Below are 13,353 nucleotides of genomic sequence, written 5' to 3'. Positions count from 1 at the left end.
AAATCCGTTCATCAAGTCTATTTATAACTCACAGCCCAGAAGGTTGTGAAGGGGGCATTTTAGCGGGCCACACCAAGGTCCCCATCTCATCTCCTCTTATCTAATTACACTCCTGTACTTCTCACATACACATAATTCCACCAAAGTGTGTAATTTCACAGCGACTGCTCTCATGATAGAGGCTTAGACTGAAATAAGATAAGGTATGCAAGCTCTGTAGCTTAAAATATGATCCTCTTTATTGAATCCATACACAGTAATGTCAGTTTGTGTATAATGGTTTGTGGATAAGGAACATTTTCCATTTTACACAATTGCAGTTGGGTACCAACCAAAACAACACATATAAATCCAAACTCAGGTCCGTGACACCACTGGCCTCTAAACGCTCGACACACTTCTACAGTCGTCACATATACTAAGTGGCATATTTGACAAACAAATGTGACTCTTTTTCTAAGAGAAACATAATTGTTAACTACATCATCATGTATGAGTGTTGTTACCACAACTGATGTTGGATGAGGATGTCACATCAACTGTCAGGAAACAGATTTTGCTGAGATCTCGGGTTGACAGTGGAATATTTACAATTGCTTGGTAACAAATCTGTAAGTGTCAGTAGATGTAGAAACATCTGAGGAGGTCAGACAGGGTTATTTTGGCTTGCAATTGCATGTTATGTCCTAAGGCATACTGAGTGTTGGGTGAAAAGTCCAGTCCTTGAGGTTCACAGTGGCCTCACTTGAATGACATTGACCCCTGAGGAACTCCCGGTCTTGGAGGTCACGTCGAATTGGTGGAGGTCGTCGCTGGTGATGATGAAGACGATGGAGGAGGAGCTGAAGGTCACCCTTTTTTTAGGTCTGTCCCTGCTGCCGCACGCGTTGGACATGACGATAGGCCGGATGGGGCGGCGTTGGACCGGAGCCAGGGGGCGCTCTTTGAGGCTACGCTGCAGCCAGGAGAGCCGCGAACACAGCAGCTGCAGCAAACAGCGCCGGAACTGTGAGAGGATGAGGAGGAGGAGGAGGTGGAGGAGGAGACGCAGAGGGAAAAGATAAAAGGGTGGTATTTAACAGAGGGATGAAATAGCACCCTGTCCTCACTCATTTGTCTGTCAAACAGGATACACACGAGATATCAGCCTCTACGGATGCCAGTAAACTAGGACTGGTGTAAGTGACAATTTCACTCCTACACACATAATAGGTTCATTCTATGATGCTGATTATATGAAATATTTTACCTCTAAATAAATACTAGCCTATCTAGCACATTGTATGTCAAAGATGCTTCAACAAATGGTCGCTAAAATAATAGTTGCTGCACCAAATCCTCTGTTTTTTCCCCCCGACTAACCGAGGCTGGCAAACCATCAGGCCTATTTGAGATACCATTGATTTGCTCCAATTGCCCACATTTAATTCAAAGTTCAGCTGTGGTCACTGGAGGGGGGCAGAAAATCGACCTAACCCACAGGAGGCAGCCAATCAGAACGCTCCAGTGAAACATGGATCACTGACTTCACTCTCATCAGCACCACACTAAAGAGGCAGGCACAGATGTATAGGTCCTAAAGTTGACCAAGAATTGATAGTTCCCTCTTTGAAACATATAAAAATTTCACAACCTCACAACTACACACCTTTCTGCTCATGAAGACGTAGATGAGGGGATTGTAGGCTGTGCTGGACTTGGCAAAGAAGGAGGGGATGATTGCCAGAGTGGGAGAGACCATGCTTTTCCTGCCAAAGGCTTCCAGCATGGACACAACAGCGTAGGGCGTCCAACACACCAGGAAGCAGGAGATCATGAGGAGAAACATAACAGCGACCTTCTTCTCATACCGCAAGATCTTGATGATTTGAACCGTCTGGAGGTCCTGGATGGATCGAAGCTACAACAAAGAGGAGAGAGAGAGAGAAAGAGCTGTCAGGAGGAGAGAAAATTGGGAATAAAAACCTTAATCCCATGCCAAAACTCTGCTTGTCTGAATGTTTGTATTGTGCAAGGTTTTTATGTCGTCCCAAAATAATTATAAAGCATTTGTGAGGATTACAGCAGCATCATGCCAATTTGTAATTAGTTTTTAGTGCCCTGAAAACGCTGCAATTCTGCAGCTTTTAAAAAGGAAAATGAGTGTGAAAGAGTCCAAACAAATCAAAGGAAAAAGAAATGTAAAATCTTTGAACCTGAATTTGAACCTCTCCTCTCCTTGTGTACCATTTATTACAAATCAGAACTGTGGCTCTTGTTGAACAGCAGCGTAGCAATGATTGGATAATACGCTAACACGTAACACAAGTAAAGAGGAGCAATAATGTGAGTGCACTGAGAAATGGTGCCTTCATGCCAATTAAAAAAAAGTCTGACAGTGAAAAGATTTTCTTTCAAAAGTTAGATATAGTTTTCATTTCAATCATTAATAAGCAGCTTTACCATTGACAATGTGTCTATTAAAGACCTATTAACAGCATGCAGCATTACTTCCATACATTTGGCAGCACAGCTGGCAGGCAACGATGCAATAACTCAAAAACAGTGTGGGTGCCTGACACTGTATATTACATTACAGCCTTGAGCTAAAGAGATGAGATGATAAGGCATATTGTTATTTTCCAGACTCCCTCAGGACAAGGACAGTCTACAGCAGCTGATTGAATCATTGCAAGCTCCTATTTTTATTCATGGATTCACAAAGACTGTTTGTATTTATGTTCCACATTTCTTATGGAGACATAATCTATTTCCATGTTAATGTTCTTCTGTTCTCCAGTTTTTCAGATGTCTATGGTGAGATGTTCCCACTCTGCAAAAGCAGGCCAAGCTCCCCTCTTGTCTTTTCTTTTTCTATCAAGCCAATACTCTGTAGGGTTCAGAGAACTTCTCTTTGAAGATTTTCATAGCATCTCCCAAAATGCTGTGACGTATGATGAGTCCTCTCAGGCCTCTGAAGTGCTCGGGGAGTTGGGAGAGGGGCTGAGAGTTTCTGTGGTGCTCCAGCTAGAGGCTGTGAGGAAGTAGCAGCTCACACTTCCTACGAGGAAGTAGAGACAGCAGCTGCAGCCGATTGTGATGCAGGCAGACATCTGGGTCATTTGATTATAATTTCACTGTGTCTCTCATTTACATGTTTGCTTACATTCTTTGCTGTGCAAACACTCAGTGACCAGCTGCCTGACAGATGAAGATGATACAGACACAGATTTCCTGGTTTTCTTTTTTTTCTGGTTACAAGGGCACTTCTCCAGTGTTTTCTCATTAAACACAAATGCTTAACTCTCCTCCTCACAGCCAGCCCGACTGTCCTTTATTAGCAGGCTGTCTCCTGGGACTGATAACATCATTGGCATTTAAAGGCTGCAGCTCAGCACAGCCACAACCAACAATGAGCTTTCAAACCATTTTCACTGTATAGAACAAGCGCTGAAGGCACAGACATATGTTATGATAATAAAGTATTCAATGAAAAAGGAGTGAAAGGCAGCACTTGGCCGGTGAAGGTCAATGACTTACTTTTCATTAGGACAAATTAAAATGAAAAGTCTGAAAAGTCCCTACTAAAAGGAATAACTATTCATTTCATACTTCATTTCACATCTGATATTAGAAAAGATTTAAATTAAGAAAAAGAATGTGTGGCCATTGCTACGTTATTCACAGATATAATCTGAAATAGCTGAAATACTAAATTACATTTTGGTAGAAGCGGCGGTGGAAGCAGTGGAGTGTCACCTGAGTGAATTTGAAGTGAAAGCTGAAAGGAGTTGAACCGTCAGTCAACGCGAATGTGACTGATTGACGTGGAAGTGTGTTGAAGTGAAAGTCCAGAAACACACGATTGTCAGTTTGGGTGTGTAAAGTGAAAGACAGTGTCAGCTGAGCTGAAGTGTGAGCACTGAAAGAGGAGGACTGAACTTTGTGATGAGCCAAGATCTGACACAGTTTGCTCTCTCTCTCTTCTGATTGGTTCACTGAGAAAAACTTGAGAAAGAAAATGTAAAACTACACTGTCTGGGATCATTTTTGAGTGCTTAAAATCACAAACACAACTTCTGATAGTTATAAAGACTTACAGTGGTAAACTGGAAAACTATAAATGGGAACTTTAAAGTGCCAACCTGTAGCCGATTTGATTAATTTCTCTAAGTGGATATTATTCACATTTTGTTGATGTTTTATAAACCAAAGGATTAATTCTTAACTTTTAAAATAATCTGAAGATTAATCATCAAACAAAAATATTAATTCATTTCAGCCCTAATAATACCAATATATAACACTGTTGTGTATAACAGTGGTGTTTAATGTTTCCTTCCGAGCATCCTCAATCAGCAGCCCATCTGTTCAGTAGCCTAACTCATTCATAATTAATTCCCTTTGCTAAAAACCAAACACAGCTAGTAGATCTGAATGTCTTACCATTTGCACTGTATAAAGGATGTTCCCATAGCAGTAGATCATGATGCCCACAGGCACAAAGAAACAGGCCAGGAGGAAGAAGAGGATGAAAGAGGCATCATTCGGGTCCTTTGATGCCCAGTCCAGCGAGCAGCCCAGCTGGTGGATCTCCAGGGTGTAGCGGTTCCACCCCAGCAAAGGAGCCCCCGTCCAGGCCAGGGAGTACAGCCAGATGTGGCCGATGGCCCGCCACGCCCAGGGGAAGTCCACAACCTGGGCATGGACAACCCGGATGTAGCGCTCATAGGCCAGGGCGGCCAGAGTCATGATGGAAACAATGCCTGTCAGCAGAGGGAGAGACAGACAGTCAACGCTGAGTAAGGCAAGAGCGCTCACTGCAGGATCTGGGTCAACGGCTACTCAGCGTCTTTTTAGATTGAACATGTTTCATCATGGTCTGTATAAACAGGATTCAGAACATCTTGGAAGTGAACCTCAGACTCGAACATTTTGTGGTGAATCACATTAAACTCACAGAAAGACTCCTGCCTCCCACACGCACACCTTTAAGACCTGTATCTGCATCGTGCAGCCTGGCCTTTTCTACAAAAACGTATCACGGTTGTTGGGCTTGAAGGCTGCAGACGTCTCCTATTCGAATGCTCTCACGGTCATCTTGTGCATCACTTTGTTCTGTTTAAAAATAGATCCAACCTAAAGAGCATGTCTGCATCCCACAGTCATGAAACTACAATTGATTTTCTATCAATACACAATCACGCACACTCACATAACGCATAAATCAATCCAATTACATACCCCAGTGCCCTTTTTCAAATCTATCATTTATAATCCTCTGTGTTCACACTGGAACAGCGTCAATAAATAGACACACATCTTACAAACACACTTGACAGTGACTTACGGGGCTCGGGTTTGAGTAGCAGGGACATGCATTAACAGAACTGCCAGGGCTTATTACTGCAGCCCTGTGGTGTGTGTGTGTGTGCGCGGTCACACTGACACCAACCTCCGCTGGATAACAAGATGATGGCATGATCAAGTACAGAGTACCAGAGGACACTGGCGGTGCTCTGAGATTTAAAATCCTCAATTTTTACAGGGCATCCTGTGACGGCAGGGAGTCGTATATCACAGTGCTTTTAACAGCAGGTGCTGTGAGCCAAGGATTGTGATGTTGACACCAAATCATGCCATGGATAATTGTATGACCTTGGGTTATACTGCACACCTTGGATGAAAAATTTTATTAAAAATTATGGCTATGAAAAGCCAACTTTACATGCTTTTGGTTTGAAATTCTCATGAGTGTGACATCATATTTTTAATGCCACATTAACAAAGTCACTGCTGCAGTGTTGCCACATGACAGAGGCAGGTACAGTAAACGTGTTCTTTAGATCATGTGCTGAGAAGCCAATGTCAATGAAAGGACAGAAAGATGATAGAGAAAAGGGGAGGGCAGCCATCCCCTGCATCATCTCTGTTTAGTTTGCTGATAAAGCAGCATGAAGCTTTCAGGTTTTGCACTAATGAGCTAATTATCACCCATCTAGCCTCCTGAGCTGTAATTCCTACAGGGGTGGGACCCGGAGACCGACCCCACTGTTAATTCACACCTCACTGCTGAGCTGGTAATAAATGCACAGTTTGTGTTACAGAGAAATTTCAGCTGTAAGCACAATAGAGGTGACAGAAACATTCCTCCGCATGAAGCCATGACCTGCAGAATATGCCCACTGTACATTTAAATAAAAGCAATATACTGTGCTGTCTGATGAGAGGAGGAAAAACATAGAAATGAAAGCCCTTCAAGGTCGTTATGTATCACTGCAGCTCATCATGGGAGGAGACAAAGGGTCAGTAAACAGTTTCTAACCCACTCTGAATTTTAACCATCTTCACATGCTCACAGAAAGTGAAAAGAAGAGCAAACAGAAAATGTCTCAACATATTTTACAACTGCATTTCTTTCACAATGTACATGCTTTTTACAGAAATAATTCCTAAGTGAAATATCCTTCTTTATTATGAGATAGAGTCTACTCTGCTATACATTATTATACTTAATATATTTGGCTCCATAGTTAATTATGGTGTCTGTGTAAAATGTTTGCCAAGTGTGTAATAATAACTTAATAAATGAACTATTCGGGTAAAAAAACAAAAACTTTGTGAACAGTATTGATAGAAGTGAAATAAACGCCAGTGTGGGGAAAAAAATATTTTCCTCGTTGTATTTCTCTCACCAAATAAGCTGTTGCTGAAGCCGTCCCAGATGCATGTTGCCTGGCTCCAGATCCATCTGCCTTTGACGCACGAAGCAAAGGTAAAGTTTATTCCGATGAGAGACACCAGCAAATCACTCAAACTTATATTAACCAGTAACAGATTGGTTGGTGTCCGAAGCCTCTTGAATTTACAGTAGAGTAACAGAACAACAACGTTATTACAGAAACCGAATACTCCAATCGTCCCGATGGTAAAAGCGAGAAGTTTGTAGGTGCCAACTGCGAAAATATAATGTTCAGTACTTCTCTCCACTCTGGTTTCGTTGAAAGGATTCATTGCGCGGATAAAAACTTGGTTTGCAGCATTGTGCAGCGCGCGGTGTTACCAGCGCGCGTCCCGGACACTGGAGACTGTCGGCGCCACGCCGCTCTTCCACGCGCTCCCCGCGCCGCTAATTTGAACCACCCAGAGACTGATGTTTGCTGAAAGTGGGTCAATGTACCAATGTCAAGACAGACAGATTGTAAACGTCACGTTTCCGGCTAAACATTCAAAATAAAACGTATTTTGACCTACATCTTTCATGATGGACCTAAATCTGATTGTAGGATATGAAAAGCAGTGTTTGAATAGTGGCGCACTCAGGAGGGGCAGAAGGGAATGGAGTTTCTTTGAGAGTGCTCTTTAATATAAAACATGAATATATCTACAAGCAATTCTTAGGTATTCATGTTGTTGCTGATCATGAATCTTTCAGACTTTTATTTTGAAATCAAAGTCTCTGAATAATCTCCTGTCTCAGTCTGACTAAGACTTTTGCAAATGATTCATTCTTCAATTCAACAATCAAGACAGTGATGCGTTTTTATTCATACCTCTCCTGCTTTAACCAACTCACTGCTCACAGGAATATATATGTAATCTATTTTAAAATATGTTTTTAAATGTTAAGATGCTTTTCTTTATATACCGTAAACAGACTCGTTGATCTCATGTTTCATTCATCATTTTTAGATTTAGACACAACATTTCAGTTACAATACAGGGAATAAGATCTATAGGAGCAAGCTGTCAGTCTGCTGACAGTGGAAGAAACATGTAGTCTTTTTGTCACAGCTCAGCTACACTGTGGAGCTTAAACCTAATTATTTTGTGATATGTGGAAGACTATCCCCAGCTCTGGCCTGTACTAATTGCCATTATTACTGAGACAGGTCAGGGACAGAGGGACCTGAGAGTGACTGAAGCAAGAAGTGCATTTAAAGAACCAAAGGTAGACTTTAATCACAGGGAGCCTCTGTGTGAAGATCTGTAGCGATCCAGTGAAGTGGCTCCCATACTAATCAGTCTTTAGTTTCACGTGCACCAGGCACCAAATGATGCCAACACGGCAACACTGTGGACTTAGATGTGTGTCTATATACCTCCTCTGACATTTTGAAGTACCCTCCTTCACCAGTCATTCTGGTTTTGTCCACAGAGAAATGTCACCCTCTTGAAATGTTGGATTCCTGCAGCGACACTGTTTGTTTGTGACCTCATTTGCCTGAGCCTACAGGTTGATTCAAAATAGCAGATTTCCTAGGAATAATGAAGAGGATGAGAGTGAGCGATGAGGATGCGCATGACACACAGTTAATTAGATGCTGCAGTTCACCCACTCGTTCACCAGTGCTGCTCATTCATAGTTTGAAGGTGTTTCATTCAGGTTAAACTTCACACTCCTCAGGTGCCAGACGTTCAGACAATATAACATACATATCTCCCTGATGTGTGTAACCAATAAGGAAATATTTTTACTCTCTTTCGATATATGAAGATATAAGCTATGTTTAACATACATGAAATACCCATAGTGAAATTTGTATTTAAAATATCTGTGATTAATTTTCACATGGTCTAACATGTAGCAAGAATTATAATTATAGAGAGGTTTATTACCTATATAAAAATTGCCTCTGTTTTCTTCCTATGGATTTCTCCTTCTTTCAAACACAGAGAGCATAGAAAATAGTTCCAATTTGTATTTGTTATCATAACTTAAATGTAGAAACTTGTTTGTATACATTTGCTGGCACTAATGAAATTTGTTCAAATTGGATGTTATGTAAGCAAACAATAAGCTCCAACGTCAGTGGTTCATTTTCCTGAAATACACATCACGTTGCTTTCTTATGCTAAAATCGACCTCTCTGAAGAACATCAGTACATTAACGCTGTTGAAGTGGAACACCGTTACATCACCAGTGATCCGTAGAGGTATTGTTCATACCGAGATAAATAGTTAAATCCAATTCATAAATAGGTCAGTGTCATTAAGATATCCCCTACAATATGTGCGGTAAATGTCAGATATTGAACAGGTTTAATTGACAAAAAGCCATTCAAATCCAGGCCTATAATATGCTCTGTGGTGGCGTCATTCTTTCATGTTTCTTTACACAGTTTCTATACCCTTTGCATTATCTCTAAGAGAATAGGAGGAAGATGCTTTTCACTTTCCTGAAGCAAGGTCAAGAGCTTTCTCTCTGTGTATTTTTCCATCTTCTTCCATTTACTTGTTGTTCTCTCATTTTAAGAAGAGGCAATGAACACAAAGGTTCTACTGAGTGGTGTTTCTGGGGGTAATCTCTGAGGATACAAGCCTTCACTCTTTAGCAAAAGATACTTGCATACCACAAGCATCCACCGCTGTGCCCCCCTGAGATGCAATTATGATAGCATTACACTCACTCTACTGTGAACTGGCTCCGATTGGCTTTTTACTGTCACAAACATCAGCGCTCCAGACGTGACAAAGCTCTGTACAAGTCCCAGCACCACCACACACACATATCCACGCATAATTCAATATCATTATGGCTTTTCTGATACTCCCCTGTCATGCTGCAGTGGTTCACTGAGTAAATAGCACCTCTGTCTCTTGTGAACAGTGTTGTGCTGTGCAGCTCAGGAGAAGAGGTGATATTCAGGCTTCAGTCAGCTCACCTAATCATTTGAACCACTTTCAGGCATGACCAAACAGCTGCAGGCTAAAATAAAGGTGTTAATTTGACGACTTTCATATTACATTCTTGCTGGGGAGGCATTTGTAGTTGTAAAGGTTGATCCTTTAGTGGAAATTAAAAGCATAGTCCTTATCTCAAATGGAAAAATGCAAAGACCTGCGCCAGAGAGAGACAGAACAAGGGAGTGAATCATTTCCATGCAGTCAAGGATCAGTGAAGCTTTTGAAAGACAGACCAGGAGAGTGGGGTTGAAAGAAATAGTTCAACATGACAGAAATAACGTGTTCCCTCTCTTGACAGGAGTTAAAAGAGAAAAGCAGTGCTATGCTGTCTGCAAGATGATTATGAAGTTTGAAATAGAAGACAGTTAGCTTAGCTTAGCATAAATATGGGTAAAACAAACCAACAGAGATTGAGATCAAGAGAGACATTAAGGCCTCAGTCGACTGGCATCTGTTAGAGCACAAGCGGATAAATATACAGAAACAAGCTTGCAGGTTAACCTTGCTCCAAATAAAAGGCATAAGGGGGCGTAGCTCAGTGCCGATGTAATTAATGGATGAAAAATTAAAATGTGCTCATTGTACGTTATAAAAACCAAGGCTATTTTCTAGGCCTTTTCTCGAAAATTGCATATCCATAATAAAATGAGTATATCTCTGCAACCACAAGGTCTAGTATTTGAATACTTTTGGTGTCATAGTAAAGGGAAACATTTGAGAAATTGCTGAGATGTGTAAATTTCAATATATGTGTTACTGGTGAAGAGTAAATGAAGATGACACACGGCAAAAAATTAATAAATGTAATGTTCGCCCCCCCCCCCCCCCCCCCCCCCCCCCCCCCTCAAAAAAAAAAAAAAAAAATCATATTTTGGATGAGTGTCCTTTGCTGCTGAAGCTCAAACCCTCAAGCAAATGATTTTTTTTTTCATTTTACTACAAAATATCCTGGCGAGCTTTCCAAAATGTCCATTTTTGGCACAGCTTGGAACCACCTGCCACTATAAACCAAAATCTTTATTTTCACACAATTCGCATAAACTAACAGAAAAAGAATGAACCGGGACGAAATAACAACTACTTTCTAGGCCCTCTCTGTGTAAAGCTGCACTGAGAGCAGCCAGAGACATTCAGCTTATTTGGGTGCAGTTTCGCCTGGCTCTATCTGCAGCGGATCGATTGATTGACAGTACTGGAAGCCAATCAGAATCAGAATTCTTCCCATGAGCCAATCAGAATCAGCAGAATCCTGAAATGTGTGACGTGCAGGGCGGGCTGTTGTGTGCGGCGCTCGTAAAGGTTCCCCGGCTCCTAAAGCCGGCCGGACCGATTTAGATGTAACACCGGTCAAAGTTCAAACTGGACATATTGTGGATTTACCTATGGGATTTACCCATAAAACAAACATTCACGGCAAAACAGCGAAGGTAAGAGGAAATTTACAACTATGTTTTGGGCAAGCAGTGTCTGTGTTAGCTCAACTTTGCTCGTGTTTGGCTTCTCTCTCTGCCGTGCTTCTGTGTAACCGAGGGTGCTATCGTTCCAATCTTTGTAGCCGGCTCTTTCATATGAGCGGTAACTAATGTGTTTTGCGTAAGTTACAGTAGTATAAGAGCCAGAAATGTGGCGACTGGGTCCACACAGAGGTGTGCTTCATGAAGTTTGATGTTTAGTTGTTTATTTGAGTAGTGTTTGGGTCATATCATGGTTTTTACACGTTGTACGCCAGCAGTGCAGTGTAATTGGTGCAGTGTAATTAGTGTAAATTAGTGCAGTAGTTGTTCTGTATGCCCCCCCCCCCAAGATTAGCTTGCTGGCAGTTTAGAGTTTGTCTTTTGAGTCTGTGCAGAAACAGGAAGAAGTACTGTATTCAAAGCTATAATACCTTAAGCAATACCAATACCGTAATACCTAACTGGGGGCAGTGGTTAGCACTGTCACCTCACAGCAAGAGGGTTCTAGGGCCCTTCTGTGTGGCGTTTGCATGTTCTCCTTGTGCATGTGTGGATTCTCTCCAGGTAGGCTACTCGGTCCGGCTTCCTCCCACAGACCAAACATACAGGTCTAGGTCAACTGGTGATGCTAAATTGCCCAAACGTGTGAATGGTTGTCAGCCCTGTGATTGACTGGCGACCTGTCCAGGGTGCTACCTCGCCTCTCGCCCTAAGTGAGGATAAGCAGTATAGAAGAATGAATGTTGGCTCAAACTAAATTTTAGGTCAGTTCTTAGCTAATGGCCTCAATAGCACTATAGCATCATAGCTTATCATCTAACTCTTAGAAAACGAGGAAATTATTTTTTTGTACTTCACAATTGCCTGTAATTTACAGAACTGGGTGTTTAAAATCTCCATAGCAGACCCAGACTAATTTACCTCCCACTCCCACAGAGCACTATCATTATCGGAGGTTGCGCTGTAAGAGCCTCCTGACTTACATATGACTAAATTTATTCCTATATAGCAGCTGGCGCCAGCTCTCTCTATTAAAAAAAAAACTTTTTAAATGTTAAGTAGCAATACTGCATGTGGCTGTGTCATGATGTCCCTGCTCTTTCAGAGGGATTACGTAACAATGAGGAGAATGTGAACTTGGGGAGTTGAGGACAGGGGATGTTTGTGCTGTACACAGCATGTGCAGTAGCCTTTGAAGTGGCTAAAATACTTGTGTGTTTTCAGGCTTGCAGCTTGATTTTGACTTGTTTTTTTTAATTTCATGAAGCTATAGTTAATTCTTGAAATGTACGAGTACCTTTCTCTTTCATGACAGCAGCGACTGTCATTGCCATTATCACACTCGCTGTTTGGCGGCGGAGACATTCTTCATCATTCCTCCTCACTGTCACTTCAGTGTCTTCAAGAATTTGCCAAAGCAGCTCCTCTGTCTGTCTGAGAAACAAAAACGTGTGAATGTGTCAGTCCTGCAGCGTCTTTGCTGCTGACATGTTCAGGATGCATCCAAGGTAATTCCAGGATTCACGAAATATAGATGTAAACAATACTATCTGCAAAGTTTTATTGTTGCTGGATGAACCATGAAGTCTCTACATTTATATAATGATTGAAGAATAGAGATACATAAACACTGGCACTGTATGCCCCTGAGCATCATTAGACTGTAGTGAGAGAATGTGAAAAATGTTTCTCTTAATTACTTTTTTTTAATGTTTTGCAAGACTCAAGTCAGCTATAAGGGCAGCCAGAATTCAACTCTAATCACAGTGAGCCACAGACTGCTGGCCCAAATTCTGCCCATGCAAAAAGCAACTTAATTATTGCAGGCAATGATGCCAGTTGAATTCAGGCAATAATCTTTTAAAGGGATTCAAAAGAGCAGGTTTCAGATTAACACGCTAACCTTTGTGATGCATCTTTGTTGAGCTATGAATAATTCATTACAGTAAACCATATCTTGCTCTCGCAGTAATGAGATAACACACAGTGTGTATGTGTGAATAAAATACTACGTCAGAGCTGAAGTGTGAAAAATGTAAACCAACATGTATTAACATGCCATAGTGAGGGGCATATAATAAGGATATCAGTGACACTCAGGTCTCTGCTGTTCTCACGGCCACAGAGGAGCAGTGGAAGTATTCTTGGAAGCGTCGGATCTGTTTTCCACCCCTGGAGGTTTCCCCTCCTCAGAGGAGGCATGGATCCAAAAAGGTCTCATTGTCAGGCTTG

The 13,353-nt window shown here is 41.6% G+C and overlaps 1 protein-coding gene across 2 annotated transcripts; it reads right to left on the bottom strand.

The window, feature by feature from the left end:
• Positions 1-252: 252 nt before the first annotated feature.
• Positions 253-7,101, bottom strand: opn3 (opsin 3). Of its 2 annotated transcripts, XM_083988120.1 has the most exons (5): positions 6,960-7,101; positions 6,675-6,734; positions 4,426-4,745; positions 1,649-1,900; positions 253-1,006 (listed from the first exon to the last, which is right to left on the bottom strand). In XM_083988120.1, exons 1-5 carry the CDS (start codon positions 6,991-6,993, stop codon positions 731-733), a joined length of 942 nt encoding a protein of 313 aa, XP_083844246.1. In that variant the 5' UTR covers positions 6,994-7,101; the 3' UTR covers positions 253-730. The 2 variants fall into 2 exon arrangements, with proteins under 2 accessions (XP_083844246.1, XP_083844245.1); XM_083988119.1 differs by having other exon boundaries at positions 6,675-7,101.
• Positions 7,102-13,353: the final 6,252 nt, after the last annotated feature.

The sequence above is a fragment of the Trachurus trachurus genome (genome assembly GCF_905171665.1).
Source record: "Trachurus trachurus genome assembly, chromosome: 15".
Lineage (NCBI taxonomy): Eukaryota > Metazoa > Chordata > Actinopteri > Carangiformes > Carangidae > Trachurus > Trachurus trachurus.
Note: the sequence above shows the minus strand (reverse complement) of the source record. Positions and strands in the feature narration are given on the sequence as shown.